General features: G+C 39.7%; 2 protein-coding genes across 2 annotated transcripts in view; both read left to right on the top strand.

The window, feature by feature from the left end:
* Positions 1-19,444, top strand: part of LOC135073476 (protein O-mannosyl-transferase Tmtc3-like) — a 181,039-nt gene extending 161,595 nt beyond the window's left edge. The window contains exons 3-14 of the mRNA XM_063967660.1: positions 1,192-1,273; positions 4,820-4,919; positions 8,564-8,679; positions 10,989-11,208; positions 11,455-11,602; positions 12,163-12,375; positions 13,736-13,940; positions 14,305-14,568; positions 14,812-15,297; positions 16,047-16,233; positions 16,711-16,991; positions 17,548-19,444. Of these exons, the coding sequence (XP_063823730.1) occupies positions 1,192-1,273; positions 4,820-4,919; positions 8,564-8,679; positions 10,989-11,208; positions 11,455-11,602; positions 12,163-12,375; positions 13,736-13,940; positions 14,305-14,568; positions 14,812-15,297; positions 16,047-16,233; positions 16,711-16,991; positions 17,548-17,832 (2,587 nt within the window). The 3' untranslated portion in view covers positions 17,833-19,444. The remainder of the gene's footprint in view (positions 1-1,191; positions 1,274-4,819; positions 4,920-8,563; positions 8,680-10,988; positions 11,209-11,454; positions 11,603-12,162; positions 12,376-13,735; positions 13,941-14,304; positions 14,569-14,811; positions 15,298-16,046; positions 16,234-16,710; positions 16,992-17,547) is intronic.
* LOC135073117 (glutamate receptor ionotropic, delta-2) overlaps positions 1-25,006 on the top strand; it is a 108,203-nt gene that overhangs the window by 39,751 nt on the left and 43,446 nt on the right. The window lies entirely within an intron of this gene.

The raw sequence follows: 25,006 nt of genomic DNA, 5'->3' as shown, positions 1-25,006 counted from the left end.
AGTTCTGCTAACTTTGAAGTCGAACCCCCTAGGGTGGGCTCTGTTCATTAGAGCTCTTCTTAATGCTTCTTAAAAGTTTTAGAGGCTGTACACGGGCTTCCCAAGTTTTTACGTTACTTCGCTTTTTCTTTGAATACAATTGTAATTAAGTCAGTCTGGCTGATTTTAGTTTCGTATTCTTAGACTGTATGAGTTGTTACAATTCAGGAAAGAATTCAAGTCACCCTGCTGGTGTCATCCTGATCTTTTGAGCCATCTAACATGGCTTTATTGGACCGAAGTCTTAACGTAGCCAAAACCACCGTATTGAACTTAATTTTGATAATATAATATTTCGATAAGATGACGATGATGTAATTTACGGAAAACTACGAATGTAATTTTAATTTTCTTTATTAGTACCACAGAATAATAATAAGTACTACGTACAGAAGTTTTACTTCGCGAAGGTATTTAAAAAAATGTATGCTCAATGTCATTAACAATATGGTGTAATTTAGCCTGTCTCAAGAGTCAAGCACCATTTTGTTGAGAAACGTCAGTGATCGGCACTGCGCCGAAGCTATAGGGCTGACTTCGGTAAAATGATGTGACGTGAGGTGTCAAACTGCGGAAAATGGCGGAAGAAATACATGATTTAGCATAAAATATCATGAATAATATTAACTACTTATTTACCCCTCAGTGTCTTGAGGCTACTTAAAAAAGTACATTCTGTGTTTTTGTTATTATTTAGGCAGTTAAATACTGCACAGTATTTAGTACACTATTTTCTTTATTTTCTTCCATCATACACAAGAATACGCGTGCGTGAGTCAATGTTCGCTCGTATGTGAGGCCTTGTCGAATAGTATCCTGTAGGTGGGCCATCGTGCGTGTTTTGTTTTCGATGTAAACTCGCGGAGATGAACAGGCCTGTTAGTACACTAAAAACACGATGTAAGGACATTTTGTTTCGATTTTAAAATGAAATTTAGAATAAAGCTCGACTTCTTTACTGGACTCAGTTCCAGTTATAAACCTAATTAGTTGACTGGACGATTGGCAAAACGATTTCTACGGATCTGGATCATCAATTAACAATTAACGAAAACACAGCTAATAACCGTACTTAGATACATCCACTGAGTTACCAAGTTATCTCAAAGTTCGGTGGCAAGTTCTGAGTTCTGACCCAGTTGTCTGTTGCAGGGTCTGCGCTATGTTCCTGCCAGAGTTCGCAAGTTTCGTCGCCGCCATCTTGTTTGCCGTGCACCCCATACATACGGAGGCTGTGAGTATTTTGATTATCAATTTTATTGTTAAAATATTTTTTTGTATACCTAAACTAAGAACCGAGTAAGCGCAAGAAAGTGAGGCACATCAAACTAGATCGCTGCGCTGGTTTAATTTTTCTCATGGTTTTTCCTATATCTGACAGTTACAAAGTCAAACATGTTTTATGATTTTGCCTCACTTTAGACGAAACGCTTAGCCTAGGCGCAGACCACCGATTTTTCGTCGGCCGATAGTTTAGTCGAGCAGTTAATCAGTATGGGCATGTATGGAAGTGCGCACATTACACAGATTAATTCTTCATACAAATTAAAATTGGGCCCAACTATCGGCGGACTAAAAATCGGTGGTCTGCGCCTAGGCTTAATTTATAACGACGATAGATTTCATGCAGTGGTTAAGACCTCAAATACACGACAATACACAAACATTTGTTTGCTAGGATATAATATTTGTATTGTTCTGAGAGTTTTCTATAATACTTACTAGTAGTAGATAAGTATAAGATTTTATACGAACCATTTATTACCAACCATTTACACTTACTTGCATAAAATTCCGTCACCTATAAAGCAAATGGTACATTCACCCTCGCATTTGTTCCGTACGTGAATGTATGACAGGTTTTCACCCCACGGAAAACTATGGGAGCTGTCCGCAAAAATAAGTCAAGCAATTTTTCATTCGCGACCCGCTCCCCTAGTTGTCGCTTCTTTGTGACGGCCCTCATTTTGAACAAGAAATGTAAACAAAAAGCAACAAAGCAAAGCTTCACCCTCGCTTTGTTTTAACAAACTTTTATCGCATGTGTTGAAATAGGATAGACTTAACTCACTGGGTGAGCCAGCTCGTTATAATTTTTTGTCTCTCCACTAGAATTAGTTTTTCCAGGAAATTAATTGGGTATTTGAGCTAGACGTGTTTGGACAAAAATGTTGATGGACCACTGTACTTATTTCATTTTTTTTTTGGGCCTATTTGAAAGGTAAATTATTCCAGATAGACTTTCATAGGTAATTAATAAATTCAGTCAATGATATAATGAAGGATAGAACTCAAGAAGCTTCTCCATTTTTCTTATTCATGCTATATTAAATAAAAACATTTTTTTTTCCTGTATTAAGATGTATACTTAAGCCAATTATCAGTTTCATGATGCGTGGACCACAGCAAAGGCAGCATTCAGATTCCCGCACACTTCAATTTCCGCGCGCACAACTTTGATCCGACGAAATGTTGGCGTATCAGTAATACCCCAGCAAAAATTAAACGCTTGCAACAACAATGGGCCCGTGCCTTTTGATCTCCATTTTTGCTGAATATACGGTTTTAACGTGCATTTGACCACAGTTGTTTCCAGCCGAATGAATATCTACGGCTTTTAAAGTGTATTTAAAAACGATACGAGCCATGAGCGGCGTATCGACGCTTTTAATCGAACATATTTTTAGCCACAAATTATACGCATGGACTGTACTTTTTTACAGTCCTATGAAAACCCGACGGGTGTTGCGAATTAACTTTTATTTATTGGTTGGTTGTAACACAACAACCGCAATATATGAGTACAATTTAAATGGAGTATTGTTTGTAACTCTTTATCACTACCTTCTATCATGAGCGCTTTTTTAAAAATACCCTGGACGCAGGTCGCTACAAACCGCCTAATCTAGGAAATTATTGGGAAGACCTTTGTACAGCAGTGGATGTCCTGTGTGTGTGAAATTATGATATGTTTGATCCTTTTCTTTAAATCCTTATTGATGTCGTTACTCGTAGTTCCAAAAGCAGGTAGGTACATCTCTTTTCTCATTCATGACACAAGCGTGTTGAGAATATTTATCGCTGTTTAATCGGACTTGTGTTTGTCTCCTGTGCAATCTTTACTTTAGTGTTACATCTGTATCTGGCAACACCAGTGACAAGTGTCCCGCTGAAATTGAACCGGTTTATAACCGTCCCACGATGCACAATGCGAGTGCAACACTGGAATCTACACATTATTCTGTGACGATAAACAAAATTGGAACGTCTGTTACAACAAAGCATTCCAGTTAAAATGGCAAGACGGAACAAGATTTAGAGGCCAATATGTGTGAATGTAAACGCGATACTTTATAAAAGGCACTTGAAAATTTTGTTGTACTTCGAGAATCTACGTTTGAATAAACACAAAGTAAAAATTTAAGAAAAGACGGGGTCATCAGGTGGTGGAAGAGATAGACAGCCGTAAATGGAGATTGGCAGGACACATTGCACAGACAAACCACGATCGCTAGGCCAGAAGACCTTGGAGTGGAGACCCCGCAATACTTAATACCCGCGGCAGAGGAAGACCGCCTAAAAGATGGACAGATGATATCCGGCAACAAGCTAGAATAAACTGAATGCATGTGGCCGGGCACAGAAGCCCGTGGCCCCAAAGGCTGTTATAAATTGATAAATAGAAAAATTTAAGCAAATACATAATACACTAGGTACATCGTCTGATTACTTTTCTGAAGCGGAGGTATTCCATCATATATGCACAATGGAGGCAACTTTTCAAATCTCCGTAGATTCTTGTTCCGAATAGAATCAATGAGCATTTTTTGACTTCGATTTATTAAAGTGGGTCAGGCCCAGAATTGCAACATCATTTATTCAGAGCAGTGAATAAGTTATTCCACCATAAAACGTTGCTGGTTCTGCTTACAGTAAAAGGCTGTATGATATTTGAAGTGTGGCAACAAAATTTTGTGACGGTCAGTTAAACGACAATGCAGGCGGCCCGCTTAAAAACTTGGTAGTGATGTGCTGATTTTTTAAAGATTATCGTTCTAAATTATCGATAATATTGAGTTCTAAAGACTAAATACTTAACACGTTAGTGCTGTCCTTTGTTTGATGTAGAATATACCTACAATCGATTAAAATCTTTAACGGCTTTTTCAGGACACCAAAATGTTTAAGCTTCTCATAGCTGCTATTGGTTAAGGTAATCAGTCTCGATGATAAATAGAATAGAAGTACAAAAAACACTTTCCCATAATAAGAGAATTACACGAGTCAGCGTTGCCTTCACAACACTACCCTATTTGGTACAGCAGCTCTGCTTTACACAGTTAACAGTAAACTTGACGATCTTTCAACTTCACCGTTTACGTCCGTTTTCCAATTAGAATCACTTGTTTTAACAGCCCCATATTTTATACAGGTCACTTTTGTGGCCAATTCGCCAACTGACGTCTGCTGACTTTGTAGACGTTTCGATTTGGTGCTGGTAACATTATGTTTTAAATTCTTCAGGCTAACAATGTTGAGGATGTGTTTCTTATTGGTAGACTTTACTCTAGTAACGGTATACTGGCAACATTGGCCTTATTTGATTGAAAGTACTATCGAATAAATTGGATTATCGCAAACAGTCGATGACAATTGGATCATCTTGTTAACACCACTACTTGTTCCTGATTAAAATAATGTGGATATTTTCTTTCAGGGTACTTATAGTAAAGTGAGGCCGGTAGTGAATAGCAATTTTAATGGATATTTTTCATTTTAGGTAACCGGTGTGGTGGGCAGGGCCGAGATGCTATCGTCACTGTTCTTCCTTGGTGCATTGCTGTGCTACGCGCGTGCTGCTAGCAGAAGACGATATACAGGTAAAACTATGTGAATCAGTAACTAAGCTGTTAATACTAAAGGCCACAGGATGTAGCTAGATGTAGGCCGATAGACCAATTCGAACTGGTCATTCTAGAAATCATTTGGGGCTTGGAGGCCAATTAGACTAAGAGCTAGTGAACGCCAGACCTACGTTATTTTATAAAGGCTGAAAGTTTGTCAGCGCATGCTCCCAACATAGCTAAGAACCATGGCTAAACATGAAGTTTGGGTCATGGTGGCTTTGGCAGACAGACGGTACTAAAGGTGAGTAAAATACCAACTTAATTACGTCAAAGTATATCCCATCAAAAACAATACTTGTCAAAAAAACCAAGTCTCGCAACTCAGTTGTTCTACGGTAAAAAGTTGTGAGATCCATGTAATACCAAGTCCAGGCCAGGAAATCTTTAACGTTTTACATAAATTATTGACTTGGCCATCGCACTAAATAATTTAATTTACACGTGTTTTCATGCGATGGCCAAGTCAATATATTTATGTAAAACGTTAAAGATTTCCTGGCCTGGACTTGGTATTACATGGATCTCACAACTTTTTACCGTAGAACAACTGAGTTGCGAGACTTGGTTTTTTTGACAAGTATTGTTTTTGATGGGATCTCATTTCTTTTTGTATTTTGTAGACAGCAGTTATGTATCTAGAAAACTGGACCGAAATTGAAAAATTTTACTCGACTTGGCGGTTGCACTACCGTGCCCCCAAATATCATTTCTTTTTGTATTTTGTAGACAGCAGTTATGTATCTAGAAAACTGGACCGAAATTGAAAAATTTTACTCGACTTGGCGGTTGCACTACCGTGCCCCCAAATATTTTAGTTTTTCCTTGATTCATACACCAAACACTACTTATATTCCAAATTTGAAGCTTCTAGGTCTGCTAGAAGTGCCTTAGAGTTTTGATGATCGGTGAGTCAGTGAGTCAGTCAGTGAGTGACAAAATTAAGTAACTTTGACCCGTTATAATTCTTAAACTACTGGTTCAAATTGAATGAAATTTTAAATATACCGTGTCTTTACAATGCCTGCATAGCTAATGAAAATTCAGCCTTCTAGTTTTATCCACAACGAAGTTACAGGCGGTCGAAAATGGCCTGAATTGCTTCGAGAAAAGGATGGTACGGCCGTGCCGCTTTTTTGCTCGACTTGGTGGGGGCACTGCCGTGCCCCCAGATAGGCTGATTTTTTTATATTTCCTTCAAAATGTTATTAGAAATGACGTCATTAATTGACAGACACCTACCATAGTGGCAGCCCTTAGCCAGACACCTTAAAGTTCATGAAAATGTAGTCCTACTTACGTCATACTATAAAAGCTGATATTTACATAAAATATTTGAACTATCTTTTGATGAAGTTTCCTCATCAGCCAGACACTTCTGATGGTTCCTTCGCCTTGCCAGACAGCTTTTAGGGTGGCTGAAAGTGCGAACGCGAGGCACTATAAATATTGTTTTTTGTACTTTTTCTTAAGTTACTCAAGTATTTGAGTCTGTAAATCATCATCTCATGTTGATGAGCTGATGATGGAAGGTAAGTACAACTCCTTAAGGCTTAGGTAATCCCTAATTTTAAAGTGATTACCTCTGAAAGTTGCCTAGAGTAAAGTTCTTAGCAACATTATCATTACCTATGTTAATGCTAATGTTGCTAAGAACTTTACTCTAGGCGTTTAGTAACTATTTTGAAGATAAAATTTGTGGCACCACATTTTCCGTGTATATAAATTCTAGTGAATATTTGGGGGTCCTAATTCAATATAGAATTGTTATAGTATTACTTGATACTATAAATTTGATTATACTATGCATAGTAATAGATATATCGTGATGGTTTCGCTGGAAGGATACTCTGCAGCGCAACCACTTTCAATAACAAAATACGGCCAAACCTGTGACATAGATTTTTTTTAAAATAGGACTAGAATTCTATAGACATTTCAAAGATTTATTTTAGAAACTGACACTAGTTAAATCAAAAGTAGTTCCGCCGGGGAGCATGATGTGAATTATCCTACAACTCCTAAGCGTTAAGGAGTTGAACCTTCCACCAACATGGGATGATGACTAGCTGATGCAAACACCCAAATAACTTTAGAAACTATACTTATATATACTGGTTAAAGAATTGTCCCCCCAACTCCTAAGCCTTAAGGAGTTGTACTTACCTTCCATCATCAGCTCATCAACATGAGATGATGATTTATAGACTCAAATACTTGAGTAACTTAAGAAAAAGTACAAAAAACAATATTTATAGTGCCTCGCGTTCGCACTTTAAGCCACCCTAAAAGCTGTCTGGCAAGGCGAAGGAACCATCAGAAGTGTCTGGCTGATGAGGAAACTTCATCAAATGATAGTTCAAATATTTTATGTAAATATCAGCTTTTATAGTATGACGTAAGTAGGACTACATTTTCATGAACTTTAAGGTGTCTGGCTAAGGGCTGCCACCATGGTAGGTGTCTGTCAATTAATGACGTCATTTCTAATAACATTATGAAGGAAATATCAAAAAATCAGCCTTTATACTTTGACGTAATTAAGTTGGTATTTTACACACCTTTAGTACCGTCTGTCTGCCAAAGCCACCATGACCCAAACTTCATGTTTGGCCATGGTTCTTAGCTATGTTGGGAGCATGCGCTGACAAACTTTCAGCCTTTATAAAATAACGTAGGTCTGGCGTTCACTAGCTCTTAGTCTAAATGTCCAGTAGCAGAAATAAGAATGATATAGTCGACGACAATACACGTGCTTAGAAGCATAATGATTCGATACTTGATCAAGAAGTCAATAATAGTCTACCTCAAAACCAAATGTAGATAGGCAAGTAACATAAATATTTTCCGAAACAAAAACTTGAAGAGACATTCATATCGCTCCTAATACTAATGAAAGCCTTTAATGCAGAAGTCAGATACTTTCCCCTTTACTGCCCAGTTTAGATAGCAGACTGTTGGGGAACTTTTAGTATCGGCCTCGTCATTAAGACTATTGCTCGGCTTTTCCTAGTAATCATTAATGTCGTTTTTGGAAAGTAATTTATGATACACCTCAAAATCTAGTAATCCAGCCGTTAGATATTTACTACCTTGTTTATTTAGTATTTATTTATTTAAGAACAGCTAAGAAGATATACACAATCAAATGGAAACAAGCATTGAAATCAATACATGTGTATAGTGCAGCCTTATAAAAGCTGCCACGACATGTGCATATATTGCGTGGATTGTTTAGTGTAAATATTTTTTGTGTCACGTAATTTTTCAAATCTTTATGACTAGGTTCTACGATTTTTTATTTAATTTGTTGTGTCTGTTCGTGTGTAAAGTATCATCATTAGGTTCTAGTTTCCACTGCATGAACACGATCCTCTCCAATTTACCAAAGGCAAATGGAGAATTTGACTTGCACTCCCCACACTGGTTAAACGGGCTACAGAGGCCTGATGTTTGCATTTTTATCCCTAAGACGACTTTCATAACATCCACGTCAAGATTGGAAGTGATAATATTGTATTCGTACTCTGCAGGAACCACGCAAGAATTTCTTATTCTTTTTCTCAAAACCAAACCTGGTTTAAAACTAAGAATTGCTTTAAATTTCCATGTAATTCCAGACTGGCGGTACGTAGCGGCGTGCACAGCATGCGTTGGCGTTGCTATGCTGTGCAAGGAGCAAGGCATCACCGTCACCGGCGTCTGCGTCGTCTATGAGCTCTTCGTGGCTCAGAAGGTAAATGATAACTAACAGTAATCCAGAAATGAGTTGGATTCTAGACCTTATTGCTTTGTGTTTAGAACGATCGCTTTTCGTATAACTGCCAAATTAATTGGATCTGAGAGTGAGGCTTGTGCCATAAAGATGGGCTTTAATCCCAACGGGACTCATCGGTTACTTGATCGTCTAATAAAATGTAACCTTCTGACTCAAATGATCTCTTAACGTAAATTGATCCTTCTTTGTTTTTTTTAATTGCGTCTCTTCCCATTAAGTCTCTGATGGTTTTTTCAGCCACATACGTCATATGCCTAATAGGAAACCATAGAAAAATCAAAACATCTTAAATATGTCCCAACACAAACAATTTCTTGATACATGGTACAAAAGTTGAAAAACAATATTTGTATAGAGGATAGAATTACGCTTTGCCAAAGAAACATTTCGTAGATTCACACAATAGTGAATTGGTATCAACCTAAAGTTCTCCAATACTTCCAAAAGTAGTCCAATACCTATTCTATGTAATTCCAAACTTGGAACTGCGTCAAAAGCAACTGTTTATACATATGCAGCATTAGTAGTAGTGAAAGATTAGGAACTCAAAGAAAAGGGTCTAAGAAGATATTAAAAACCTTCTACAATGTAACGTCTCAAAGACTTCAATACAAACTCTTGAGATCCTCTTAAAAGCCTTTTAGATCTTATCTTTTTCATAACATAAAAGTACCTTTTTTAAAACCTTTGTGCTGATATCGGCAGCCAGCACGATTAGAATCTATAGAAATAAAGTTTTGTTTTGCACGTCAAATCCTTTAGCGTTAGTGGGACAAGCAAAACAATCATAAAATAAAAGATGCGAGGTAATAAATATCTAAGTTTCACCCTTGGCGAAAACAGCGATGCTATAAATTATTATAGTGTGACATCGTGAAGGGGGATACATAGAACTTTGTCTGTGTAGCATCATTTATCATAGCAACATTAACCTAATTAATTAGGTTACTTTAGTTTACATTTTCGGCATTTTGGCAGTCGTTTCATTGGTAAGAAAGCAATCTCAGAAGTGTTTAAGTGTACACTGACCTTTATAGTCGAGACAACAAAATAAATACGGTATGTGGTTGACTCTTGATTGTCAAATAGGGTTGGTGGGCACCCCTACTTATTTGTCCTTCTTAATTGAGAAACTTAATTCTTATCTTACTTAAGTAGTCCTCTTAACAGAGAAGACTTTTTGATAAACCGCCTTAATGTGATTTTATCATTATCCTCAAATTTATTCTTGTCTCAAAAATAACAAGGGACAAGAATCCCTCGCAACTGTATTAAAATTATTACATAGAAGTTACGTAACCATATTTTATGATTGCCGTTTCGGGTTTAATATTACTTAATTTCCTTTCCACTTTAGTTTCAGTGTAAGACCACAGCTTACCTACACTAAGCGCTGAAATGTAAATCCATGCACTAATATAAATAAAGTGGGACACATAAAGGCGTCATATCTCGTTATCTAGGAGTTTCTTTTTATATTGCGACAGATCTAGCGAAGACCCAGCCAAGATTGCCAAGCTAATTTGGTCCCTACGCACACGTATTAAGGTTCCTCGTCGCGTTACACAGCGACATTATCTTCTTTCCCGGGTTCAATACTCAGTATTCCTACGACCCAGTTCCAAAGCTTTGTAAATGGAAATTACTTTTTGCCAGCTTGCCGCTCGGTTTCAATGTTTATTTTTTGGTCTTACTTTCTATCTGGGGAGTGTTTTAGTGGAGTTAATAGAAAAATATAATTTCCTTGGCGTCGACACGTTGCTCCGGTACAATGCACTTTATAATCCGCAGGATTCTTGTTGTTCTAACTTGGAGGGATAAATAGTATTTACAGCTGTTGCAGCGCAAAGCTCATTTCGTTTGCGCTGGAATCCTCTGATTTATCGGTTTTATTATATTCTAGTTTTGTGCTGAATTATTTACGCTCTGTGGAGCCAACTTCTTTTTAATCTTGATTTCAATGGTTTCTTTGTTCTGATTCCCCGTACTAGTTAAAATTTTGGTCAATACTAGCATACCTGAATATAAAAACTATCAAGCCAGCCACTTACACTAACTTGATGTTAGGAGGAGAGAAGTCGAACCCTAACTTCTTCATTTTCTTCTGATTAATTTCGTTGCGAGTCCAATCCAATGACAGCTTAACTTTCCCCCAGGACAAACTTGACCTTCACTGGTCTGGGTTTTTATTGGCGGTCAAGCTGTACACAGGAGTTGCAACGGTGGGAATAGTTCCGTTGTATACCTTAAACTATTTTTTCTTCCAGCGCCGAAGCTCAGGTGGTGGCAGCCGTTGGTCCTGGCTAGAGGCATGGGGCAAGGGCTCTGGCTGGGGCTGCGCGTGCGGCGAGGCGGCGCGCCGAGTTGCTACTGTCTGCTGTGCAACGCTAGCGCTCCTGGCGGCGAGATTACACGTCATGGGTGCTCAACTGCCCGTGTTTACCAGATTTGACAACCCTGCTGGCGCTGCTCCACCACCAGCCAGGTAATAAAACCTTCTTTTGAAATACTAATATAGCTCTAAAGATGAAAAAATCAAGCTCCTAAGATGTATGGGGCTTCCACGCGCCGTGTTGCTACTGTCTGCTGCGCGACACTAGCGCTCTTGGCGGCGAGATAACACGTCATGGGTGCTCAACTGCCCGTGTTTACCAGATTTGACAACCCTGCTGGCGCTGCTCCACCACCAGCCAGGTAAGACCTTCTATTAAGCTCCTAATCTCGCGAATGTAGCTCCTAAGATGTATGGGGCTGCGCGTGTGGCTACCGTCTTCTGCGCAATGCTAGCGCTCCTAGCAACGAGATTACACGTCATAAGCGCGCAACTGCCTGTGTTTACTAGATTTGACAACCCTGCTGGCGCTGCTCCACCACCAGCCAGGTAAGACCTTCTATTAAGCTCCTAATCTCGCGAATGTAGCTCCTAAGATGTATGGGGCTGCGCGTGTGGCTACCGTCTTCTGCGCAATGCTAGCGCTCCTAGCAACGAGATTACACGTCATAAGCGCGCAACTGCCTGTGTTTACTAGATTTGACAACCCTGCTGGCGCTGCTCCAGCACCAGCCAGGTAATAAAACCTTCTTTTGAGGTTAAAAATCTAGCTCCTAAGATGTATGGGGCTTCCATGCGCCGAGTAGCTACCGTCTGCTGCGCGACACTAGCGCTCCTAACGGCAAGATTACAAGTCATGGGCGCGCAGTTGCCCGTGTTTACAAGATTTGACAACCCTACTGGCGCTGCTCCACCACCAGCTAGGTACTAAAACCTTCTTTTGAGGTTAAAAATCTAGATCCTAAGATGTATGGGGCTGCGCATGCGGTTAGGCGGCACGCCGTGTTGCCACTGTCTGCTGCGCTACGCTAGCGCTCCTGGCGGCGAGATTACACGTCATGGGCGCTCAACTGCCCGTTTTTACCACTTTACCAGATTTGACAACCCAGCTGGCGCTGCTCCACCACCAGCCAGGTAATAAAACCTTCTTTTGAGGTTAAAAATCTAGCTCCTAAGATGTATGGGGCTTCCATGCGCCGAGTAGCTACCGTCTGCTGCGCGACGCTAGCGCTCCTAACGGCAAGATTACACGTCATGGGCGCCCAACTGCCCGTGTTTACCAGATTTGACAACCCTGCTGGCGCTGCTCCACCACCAGCCAGGTAATAAAACCTTTTGAAGTAATAATCTAGCCAATCTAGCTCCTAAGATGTATGGGGCTTCCATGCGCCTAGTAGCTACCGTCTGCTGCGCGACGTTAGCGCTCCTAACGGCAAGATTACAAAACATGGGCGAGCAGTTGCCCGTATTTACAAGATTTGACAACCCTACTGGCGCTGCTCCACCACCAGCCAAGTAACCTTCTTTTGAAGTACTAATATAGTTAGATGTATGGGTCTGTGTGCAATCCACTCCATTTAGAAGTGGGAATTACCTAGCAAGTAGATTAATAGTTGTCCTTGCAAATGCACGGAGAGCCAACAGGAGCTAAGCTCGTTATAGCTTGCCACAGCTATTTACCAGTATTGTCAACTCTGCTCGGACTCCTCCTTTTGGTTAATAGTTATACAGTCTTAAATGTTATTACAACCTAACCTATTTCCCATTAAGTGTTCCCGGCATGTTAATAAAATTCTTACTCTGTCAATTAAATACAAATTAAAGCCCCCGAACACGAAGTTAATAAGGGCTATCAACTCTCTAGTACTTTGTCATCATCAAGTCGAAGGTGATCTTTACTGAGTAATCGAGATCGGGGATAACGGCCGGCTTTGACAGCACTTTCGTGTCGAGCGACGCGGCCGAGGAGCACATTAATTTAACGACAGGCTCGCTGTTTAACGGCGGATTTACCCCACTAGTTCCACCCTCCAGTTAAATGAAAGCTTAAAATTACGTAAAACCCAACCCAGAGTCAGAGTTCGCCGACTCCTCGTCGACAGGAATTAATTGCTATCTATTCAATTTCTCCCGGTATTGACAAATAACGTCTAATCGAGCCGTCGTGTCTCCAAAAACGTGAACGGTTATAAATTTGAACCGAAATTGATTTATCAATTAGACCGGTAATGTAAACAGGAAGGAATATTTTATTCACAAGTTTAATTTACCGAAGCATCATTTTATTTATTTTCTCGTGCTGTGATAATGCGTCAAACAGATTAAGGCCTCAATTCAATGGATGGTTAAACTGCTGAGCGGTAAACAATTTACTTTTGGCTGATCACTGTTTGTGTTAGTTAACAATTTAGCTGAACGGTTTCAAATGTGTCGATAGTTGCTCGATCAGACTGATACGTCGTCTTTTACAAGCAAAAAACAAATAATTCCTATTTAAGCATTTTTAATTTATTAAAAAACTTTATTGCACATACAAAAAAAGCAGTACAAAAAGGCGAACTTAATGCCATGTGGCATACTGTACCAGCTAACCTTAGGCAAAACAGAGAATACTCTGATTCCGGGCCCCAATAGATCCAAAATAAAGAAATTATAGTTATGGTTTCTTTTTTCATGTTCCAGGCATTTAACCTTCGCCTATCTGCCTGCTCTCAACGCCTGGCTGCTGACGTTACCCGAAGCTCTATGCTGCGACTGGACGATGGGAACAGTGGCTTTGGTCCGCTCGTGGAGGGATCCAAGGAACCTCGCCACCCTCGCGTTGGCTACAAGCCTCATCGCTGCAGCAGTACATGCTTTGAGGACCAGGTCGTCTGCTCTTTCTATGGTAAGTTTTATGGCAGTCATAATTTTTCTTAAACTTTGGCGGGCTTGATAGGCATGGCCGTGTCATTTGACCCTGTCTAAAGAAATAATATATGGAGGTAGTAACTACAGGTACCTACCAAATTATATTTGTCAGAAACATGATGCCCAAACTAATTAGTCTTTCATTGATTAATGCCCGACCAAGTACCAACACGGTTAGTTTTAAATAAGTTTGAATTATTAGATACCTATTTTTAATTAAAGCTGCAAATTATCTAATAGACTATTCCGTGCTCCTTGCCTACTGATGTCAGATGCTGGCATATACAAAGACATTATGTCATGTGGAACCCTGTAAAGTAATATTTTCCTTCTTATTCCAGGGCCTAGCATTATTGGTGCTGCCATTCTTGCCAGCCTCGAACCTATTCTTCCCTGTCGGCTTCGTGGTGGCCGAGAGAGTTCTCTACATGCCTTCCATGGGCTGGTGTCTGCTAGTGGCCCATGGATGGCGACTCCTCGCCAAGAAACGGGCCAAGCTCGCCGCTGCAGCTCTTATTTTCCTCTTACTGGCGTTCAGCGCGAAGACCTACGTCAGAAACTGGGATTGGAAGACTGAATACTCCATTTTTGCTTCGGGACTGAAGGTAAAATACACTCAAACTGCGTTGATTATTTTCTGTTTCAACATTAGAATTAGGTACTTACTCGTATCTGCGAGAAATCTTTTTGATTTTGTTTTGTTTTCATCATTTGTATCAAAGACCGTATCTTACAAAATTACCACACTTCTTTCACAGTTATTAACTTGTACTCTCGAATTCACAGATAGGTCAAGGATTGTTTTATGACAATTCTATCACTAATATTTCTTTCGTCTGGTCTTCTAGGTGAACCGCAACAACGCAAAGCTATACAACAACGTAGGCCACGCCTTAGAGGCAGAAGGCAGCTACGCTGAAGCGCTAGAATTCTTCAACACAGCAGTCAGCGTACAACCAGATGACGTCGGCGCTCACATCAACGTCGGCAGAACGTACAACCACCTGGGAAGATACCAGGAGGCCGAGGATGCTTACGTCAAAGCAAAGTCGCTACTGCCAAAAGCAAAGCCCGGGGAGTCCTACCAAGCGAGGATAGCTCCCAACCATCTAAACGTTTTCCTAAACCTAGCCAATTTAATCTCCAAGAATGCGACGAGACTGGAAGAAGCAGACATGCTGTATCGGCAAGCGATTAGCATGCGAGCTGATTATACACAAGCCTACATCAATAGGGGAGATATCCTCATCAAATTGAATAGGACTAAGGAAGCTCAAGAAGTGTATGAAAGAGCACTCCTTTATGATAGTGGAAATCCGGACATTTATTACAACGTAAGTAAAACCTTCAACAGACATTTTATGATAGTTAATGATTATTTCATCAGGTCAATTGATCTTCACTGCAGGACGATGACCCTCTCTGTTTTACCAGGGGCATTTGCTGTAATTATGATTCTTTAAATTAAATAAACTGTAGAAAGGTAAAACCAATTTTACTAATGAGAAACTACTGAGGGTCCAATATTGGAAGGCACTTGATACTCAATAATTTATTGCATTCCACTCAAAAGAAGAATGTAAATATGGTTAATCTACTTATATTTATAAAAGCGAAAGGTCACTGACTGATTGACTCACTCACTCATCACGAAATCTCAGAAACTACAAGTGCTACAGTCTCAAATTTTGCATGATTTCTTTTAGAACGTAGGTGCTCACTAAGACGGGATTTTGCAAAATTCATCCCCTAAGGGCGTAAAATGGGATCTACGCGTTTGAAGTCGCGGGCGCCCTAGTATTTGATATAAGTACCACACCATTCAACTCAACCACTAGAAATTGCTAGGACCTGCCATACATATTATTATCTATCTTGGTTTAATATTTGCCATTTATGTTTGTCTTGAAGCGCTGGTAGGTAGGGCCCAAAAGATATGGACATATTTAAAGGCTACCTTTTTTTTACTGTATTTTGACGTTCATAAGTGCCACTAGTTGTCAAAGTTTATTAAAATATTTTTGATTTGATTTTTTGATTTTGGATTAATATATCACTAACCGCTACTTACGACTATTTCCAGCTTGGCGTAGTCCTCCTCGAACAAGGCAAGGCGTCGCAAGCGCTAGCCTACCTGGACAAAGCGCTGGAATTGGAACCCGAGCATGAACAAGCGCTGTTGAACTCCGCTATACTGCTGCAAGAGCTGGGCGCTGCCGACCTGAGGCATTTGGCCCGCCAGCGGCTGCTGAAACTCCTGGATAAAGACGGTAAGATTATAATATGTAATTATGATTTCTGCTATCAAGTAGGCTGTACCAAATCTAGCTAGATTATGAGATCGAACTAGTCGGTGTCAAAACACGAACAAAAAATGTTATTGAAACGCAACTGGTCGGTCACCAGTAGTTTCAGTAACTGCTGTATAGTATCATAGACGATTGTTGGGTTGTTTAATTTTGCTCTCAAGCCCATAATTTTATGAATGACCACCACTAGACACTACTGATAGTCACCGCTGATGGACCAAACTAATAATAATTAATAGAACCTATACAATTGACTGGGGTCAAGAAAAAAAGAGGCAATTTTGATCAGTGAATAACGCTTAATCCTAAGCTTAACAGAAGCCAGTACAAATGCCTTCTACTTCTTTGTCTAAAGCGACTCACTTCTGAAATCGCTGCCTTTCAACTTTCAACCAATGTGCGTTATTATACCTCTAACTCTAAATCCATTCCTTCCAGCTACAAACGAGCGCGTGCACTTCAACCTTGGCATGGTGTGCATGGACGAAGGCGACGCGGAATGCGCCGAGCGCTGGTTCCGCGCAGCAGTGCACCTCAAGCCTGACTTCCGATCCGCGCTCTTCAACCTTGCTTTACTACTAGCAGACAGAAGAAGGCCGCTGGAAGCAGCTCCCTTCCTTAAACAGCTGGTGCGACATCACCCCGACCACGTGAAGGCGTTGGTGCTCTTGGGAGATATCTACATCAACTCCGTCAAGGATTTGGACGCAGCTGAGAGCGTAAGTCCTTAATGAAATCGTTTAATTAGGAGTTTTGCGACTAAACTGTGAGGGACTGGCCGACTCGTGATGGAACGCGGGTTCGACCCCGTCACCGCTGGACTATTGTGGTAAACTCACTGATACCACAAGGAAATTAATTTAGCCTTACCACTATGGGTTAACGATATTATTAACATTATTTTAAAAAAAAGTTCTTGATTTCCATTATAAAATAGAATAGACTATCCCACCTGACGGTCCCAGTACTTGACGGTGAACGCGGGATCTAAACTTACACAGTCCCAGTACTATAATGTCGGTGAACCCGGAATCTAAACCTAATTTTAGTGAAAGCTGTTAGTTCGTAGGATTGGACCCTCAACGGTGGAGGCTTTTCAGAACGTTATTATAGCGTTACTGTTAACAATTTTCTGTGTCGGTATGAAAACTATGTCTGCCATATGTAACAAAATCGCAAAAGTTTACCCAAGACTATTCCTAACCTACCTACCTTTTTTTTTATTATTTACTATATTTTGAAGTTCATAAGTAACCCGAACTTTCTGCATTCCAGTGCTACCGCCGCATCCTGGAACTGGAGCCAGAGAACGTGCAAGCGCTCCACAACCTTTGCGTGGTAGCGGTCGAACGCGGCAAACTGGCCGTAGCCGAGGAGTGCCTGACCAGAGCGGCTGCTTTAGCGCCCCATGAGCACTACATACAGCGCCACTTAGCGGTCGTTAGAGCGAGACGCAATCCCCCCTCGAACCCCCCGCCCACCCCTGCTAGCGAAGTGCGAGCGAGATGGAACTACATCCCGCAACAACCCCCCGACCCTCACGAGGCGGAGGGGTCATAGCGAACACGCGCGATGTAAATAGACTTAGATCGGTGGCTGCGCGGGTGCGGTCTTCAAATGTTTTATCTTGGAGCACTATTAAGTACATAGTTTGTCTTTAAACGATTTTCAACATTTTGGTTACTGAAACAAATCAAAAATTCATAATAAATATTTTTTACAAGTTATCCATAGAGATATAGAGTAACACAAAGTAATCAAAATGTGTGCTCATTATCCACTGCGGTATCAGTACTCAACGTTCGAATAATCTTTAGTACTACGCAAGCAATGCAACGTCTGCAGCAATGTGTTCTGTTTTTGGGCATATTGCTGCGACGCATGCCCCGCCCCCTTGTCACATCTCCCTTTAGTTTCTGTGATCTGTGGATAGAAGCTATCAAAAATAAATCCGCTTTGCTACCATCTTGATTAGGATGTCATCAGAATTACCTTTAAGCAATTTATGGTGTAGGTACTGTTTCATCGATTACCTACTCCATTACTTAGTGCTTCAGGATAACAAAGAGGAGAAAACACCCGCGAGGCCAGCCTACAACACCAATCGAATTCGGCCAATACCTACCCGTTTTTGTTTCAATTAACAGGGTACTTAAATTTCTTTTCCCAAATGCATACGATATTTTCGTAGCGTACGATCTCTTATAGAAAAGCTTATGATTTGCATACGGCGTTCCGTGATATTAGTTTTTACACTATAATTGTATGTATGCCATGTGTATATTATATGATAGGTATTATGTAGAATATGTTGGAACGAGCTTTTTATCATTTAGCCTGGTATACGGACTATAATTATCTGTGCGTACTGAAAAAGTAAAAGAAATAGTTCGATAGGTGACGTAATTTGAAATAATACCTTCCTACTTTAATCTAGTCACAATGCAATGCTCGTATGTTTAGTTAACGTTTGAACTAAAGTCAAACTGTAGTTTATTTTGAAAAAGACTTGGTAAATTACGTCTTCGGTGTTTAGTTTGTGATGTATTTCTCTATATTTTTATCGAATGTGTACTAATAAAGATTGCATTGTTGTAATGTTGTCCTGTGCTTCGGTTAGCCGTTGGGACTAGCATTAGCATCCCCGCATAATCGAACCCCGTACTGATACAGTATCTAATTGTAACTAAATATGTCATTTTGTAACTATGTCTTAATTGTACAAGAAAACTTATGCCCCATGTATGATACTTATATTGAGCGTTTCTATTTAGTTATCAGATACTTTTATTTCTGAATGAAGCTGGCTTAAAATTCGAAAAGAAAATTAATGAATATATTTTATGAAAACCGGCATTGGGTCCGGCGAAGCGCTCTACGTGTCATTAACAACTGATAAAAATATTATTTTCGTAAGGGCTAATGTTATATTGTAAAAATAAATGAAAGTGATCGACCGTTATTAGATTTAGATGTGAAAATGTAATGTTGTTAATGTTTTAAGATAAAAAAGTAACTTTTGTAAAAACTGAATTTTTTACAATGTCTTGAAACATTCCTGACGGTGACTCTGACATGAGTTGGTGAATTCGTAAGGACCCCGAATATTATAAACTATTTGTCGTCAAAACGTTTATTTTTATAAAATAAAATGATGTTTCAAATGAGTCAATATTTGTTTCATTTCAATACCTTCGATTGAATCGTAGAAAACTGCCTATTAACTGCTTGTAGCCTTCCAAAACCCTCATTAATCTGATCTGAAAGGTGTCCAAATATAACAACTTTCTGTAGGAGACCAACATTGAAAACTAAAATAAATAAAACTCAAGACTGATAAGCTGGTAACATAAAAAATGTGTATGAGGACGTGGTTTTTCTTTTTTTTCTAAAGAAACAAATATAAATACTACCGTTAGTCCAGTCAATAAAGCATTATAGATGGAAATCCGTGGAACACAATTTTTGACTTCGGGACTTTATTTAGAATAGTTAGGAGGTGAACATAGCAAAAGTCCCCGCCCTTAGCCCTTGAGCCGGCGGGGAGAGGAGGGTTTAAAGGTACCACTTTTCCGTTTTTCGCTTAATCCTCGGAAACTATGCGTCCTAGTGACATGGCTACTATGAACCAAAAAAAGCTTATTCAATTTGCTACAGGTGAGATAGTCAAGTTTTTCTATATCTTGTATAGTTTTCGCGGCATCTGCTCTAGAAGGTCTGTAATATTAGAAATTTTATTTTTGTCTTACGTGTTTCCATCCGGAGAAAATCGACTAAATCAACATTGAGCTAATATTCTAGACATGTGGGAGCATGTTAAGCCTAGTTCCAGGGAGGGGACTGCACCGTACGTATATTTAAACGAACCTATTGGAGCCACTTTTGACTCCTCATCACTCAAAAACTACTGTGCATTAACACTTTAAATTTGGCTCATGTGTTGAGACTTGCAAGATAAACATCAGCTTCAAATTTCATAAATATACCTCAAACGGTTCTTTAGGTATTGACGTCTAAAAATCTACATGGCTGACCTATAAGACCAAATTCTAACCACTTCCAGATGACCTTGAAGGTTCAAATTTGGAATCCAGATAGGTAGTTGTGTAAATACAAAGGAACAATTAAAAATCTAGAAATTTTAACATTTCACAGGTGATAGATAGATTTTAGTGTCCTAAATGACTATTTTTGAACGTCAATACCCAAATAACCGTTTGAGGTATATTTATGAAATTTGAAGCTGATGTTTATCTTGCAAGTCTCAACACATGAGCCAAATTTGAAGTGTTAATGCTCAGTACTTTTTGAGTGATCAGGAGTCAAAAGTGGCTCCAATTGGTTCATCTAAATATTCGCACGATGCAGTCCCCTCCCTGGAACTAGGCTTAAAATGCTCCCGCATGTCTATAATGTTTGCTCAATGTTGATTTAGTCGATTTTCTCCTGATGGGAACATGTAAGACAAAATTAAAATTTCCAATATTTCAGACCTTCTAGAGCAGATGCCGCGAAAACTATACAAGATATAGAAAAACTTGACTATCTCACCTGTAGCAAATTGAATAAGCTTTTTTTGGTTCATAGTAGCCATGTCACTAGAACGCATAGTTTCCGAGGATTAAGCGAAAAACCGAAAAGTGGTACCTTTAAACCCCCCTCTCCCCGCCGGCTCAAGGGCTAAGGGCGGGGACTTTTGCTATGTTCACCTCCTCACTAGTCTAAATAAAGTCCCGAGGTCAGAAATTGTGTTCCAGGGATTTCTCTCTACACCGTCGTTAAAGCATTCATTGACTGGACTACGTAGTAAATATCTACTAACTACCTACCTACCGAGTAACTAACTAAAAGACTGCATAAAAAAGTCTTGAACTGCAATTTATCCTGTCTTTATCCGACTTTCAAAATAAAAATAACTTCAAATATTAAGTAGTCATTATTTTAACATTATTATCGTCCTTTTTTAACACTAAAGTTCTGAAAAATTGCATTCCATACTTTCACTACACTCGCGCCATCCACAAAAAATGTTCACAATAAAAATGTCCACATTTGCTCAGAAACGTTCGTAACAGTCTCAAAGTACCAGACAAGCATGAATCTGTAGGAGTAATAGCCGAGTGAGTTTTAATACTCGTCCGTCTCTTTCCCACTTATAGTAAATCGTGTTGCCGTCTCTCTCTAGCTACATGCGACTGACGTTAGCCGACCTTGCAACACCCACCCATCTCTTTCCCACTTATAGTTAATCGTATTGCCGTCTCTCTCTAGCTACGTGAGACTGACGTCAACTTTTCAGACTACCCACTAACTCTTTACATTTTCTGCGCTCCTGGTAATTTTCCATAGATTGTTACGTAAGTGCGCCCGTTTTATCGATGTACTACCACAGAATAAGTAATAGTACAGGTACAGAAGGATTACTCCGCAAGACGATTTAAATAAATGCGAGTCTTGCTACGACGCGATACAGTGGAATTCAGCTCGCACAGCACTACGTACTATAAAGACTGAATTTACTTATTAACCACATTTATTAGCAAACTTGAACATTAAAACATTTTGCATCAATATACGCGCGAAAATACCGAAAGTCAAGTGACAGATCGTAGTGAAGTGCACGAGTCATCGATTGAATAGTGATGGAATGCGTAGATTCGATTTAACCCGCTAACAACTCGGCCATCCTGCAACATCTTCGGTCCTCCGAAGATGACCTTTGGAGCAGCAGCGTCTGCAGGCTCCACCACCACCACGTCGCAGCGGTCCTCGTACATCACGCCTTGTCACCACGATGTCCAAGGAAGATGTCATCCCCTCTCAAGGAAGAGAGTGGCCTGATAGTGGCAAGGCCCCGAAGGCAACCACTGAGTTAGTGCTGGCAGGCCCCTAAGGCAAGCACGGAACTAATGCTGTTAGGCCCCTAAGGCAAGCACTAGACCAAGACTGTTAGGCCCCAAAGGCAATCATTGAACAGATGCTATTAGGCTCCGAAAGCAAGCACTGAACCAATGCTGTTAGGCCCCTAAGGCAAACACTGAACCAATGCTGTTAGGCCCCTAAGGCAAACACTGAACCAATGCTGTTAGGCCCCTAAGGCAAACACTGAACCATTGATGTTAGGCCCCTAAGGCAAACACTGAACCAATGATGTTAGGCCCCTAAGGCAAACACTGAACCAATGCTGTTAGGCCCCTAAGGCAAACACTGAACCAATGCTGTTAGGCTCCGAAAGCAAGCATTATTGACTAGCACCATAAGGTCCCGATAGACAAGGCAATGTAAGAGAACATACGCTATGGAGGCCCCAAAGGCAAGCGTCATCATTCACATGAAGATAGTATTGTGTGAGGCTCCGAGAGCAAATTAAGGCAAAACACTGTGTAGGCCCCGGAAGCAAGTGTCAGCCACTACAACCAAGGTGAATTAAGGCTCCGAAAGCAGGTATTACTCGCTGTGTAGGCCCCGAAGGCAAGGAGTTAATAATTCAGAGAATAGTGATATAAGGCTTCGAAAGCAAGCACAGTGTATACGCTGTAGAGGCCCCGTAGGCAAGCGTAGAAAAACAAATAATCTAAAATTAATTGTGTAATTAATCTTCACCAGATGAGGAACTTTTATATCTGTGTTCCTTGCTCTTACGACATCTACTTGCCTTGTGACCTAATTTGCCACAAACAAAACATTTTATATTTTTGTTAGAACTGACACTTCTCAATGCTGTCACAAGTTGGTTTTGTTCTACACTAGCATCTAAATTATTGATACTGGCCAAATATTGGAGAAGAGAGGCAGTGTCTCGGCACCCAGCTGACTTCGCACCAACTTCTAATAATTTGTTGCCAAGAGTACCAATGATGGCTTCCGTGATCACTTCATCACTTAATTGACATGACATACCTATTCCCAATTTATTGTAATAAAATTCTATAGGCTCTTCATTAGGCAACCGGACTCGATTCACTAAGTCCCTGATTTGTGATAATTTATTTTTAGTGAAAGGAAAAGCCTTTATTAATTTTTCCTTCCACTCAATCCAACTAATCTCATATGATGCTTGTTGCTCATACCATCCCTTAGCATAACCACTCAACTTTGCAGTACAATTACAAATTAAGGTACGCTCATCCCAACCATGCATCTTAGCGGTGCTTTCTAAATTTCGAATCCAATGTTCTACAGAGACCGATGTAGTTTGTGGATTGAACTCAGGTATGAAGTCATTACGCCCCACATAACGCACAACTGGCTTTGATATTGCTTCACTAAAATTAGTCTTTGGCACCCATGCCACTGATGAAACAGAAACCGGCGGGGATGGTGTTGATTCATTATGATAATTACTTGTTTTCCGTAACTCTCTAATCAATCCCTCCAGGGCATCAATACGCTTGTCTTTATCCTTTAGATCTCTTTTATACTTCTTCTTTATTCTACCAGATGAAGAGGATGAACTTGAACTATGTGACCATTTACTATGTTTTGACCGACCCATTATTACACAAGTAACCAAAACCAAAACACAAAAAATCACATGCACACAACTGTTATACTAACAGCACATATAGTTCAATAAAATGCAATCAAAAGTTAGTCACTACAATGACCATCAATCATTAGAAAAATGAAAATTAAGTTTTGTCAATATAAATTGTTCAAATCTTTTAAGTGTCCAACACACAATAAAACTCTAAAATAAGTTTATATTGCACACAAAATGTTCTGTACTGAATATACTAGTTCCACTGCACTTTAATGTTATTATTTAAAATAAAATTCAATAGTCCAAAATGATACAGCTCACCGATAAGCAGGAACAATGATTGCACCTTCAAGATGTGTTATTTATGCACATGCAACCCTTCACCTCAAGACCTTTTTAACAAGATCTATTGACTTTGAACAGGACAGCAGCTATTCTTGACCCTAAAATATTTCACCAACAAAACCAAAGTCACCACAGAAACTTGTCACAACATGCTTGTAGTAGTACTTTTTCACACATCAGTTTTGCATTCAAAGTCACAGAAAACTATAAATACACACGTACTAGAACACTAAGTATGCCGTTTTCACTGAACAACATCCATTTAAGTAGAATGTACAAGAAATAAAGTACTTTTCATCAACTTGTAGGTAGCGTCCCATACACATTACACACTGAAACTCGCAACAGATCGTACAAATTAATATAGTTTAAGGGTACTGATCGCACTTCTGAACTCTATAAAGACTGAATTTACTTATTAACCACATTTATTAGCAAACTTGAACATTAAAACATTTTGCATCAATATACGCGCGAAAATACCGAAAGTCAAGTGACAGATCGTAGTGAAGTGCACGAGTCATCGATTGAATAGTGATGGAATGCGTAGATTCGATTTAACCCGCTAACAGTACCTACAATTTTATTCACCTACAAGTTTTGTCTCTTTCTATCGCGTGCCTCTGAACTCTTCTTACGCTGTTAGGGTTGCTGTCTAGTGAAAAAATAATTAATCTACTTATTTGTAATGAAGTACGTATGTAGGTAAGTATGCATTTATTATGGAAAACCTTGGGAGAGGCCTTTGTCCAGCAGTGGACGTCATTTGGCTGAAACGAACGAACGCATTCTGAGCAGTAGTAATAGTAGGTTAGGTTCCTATACTATCCTAAGAATTATTATTGATTACCTACATGGCCAACATACCTTTCAGCATCTTTGTGAAGCGAAAAAAAAAGATAAATC

Source organism: Ostrinia nubilalis, chromosome 7, assembly GCF_963855985.1.
Source record: "Ostrinia nubilalis chromosome 7, ilOstNubi1.1, whole genome shotgun sequence".
NCBI classification, from domain to species: Eukaryota; Metazoa; Arthropoda; class Insecta; order Lepidoptera; family Crambidae; genus Ostrinia; species Ostrinia nubilalis.
Note: the sequence above shows the minus strand (reverse complement) of the source record. Positions and strands in the feature narration are given on the sequence as shown.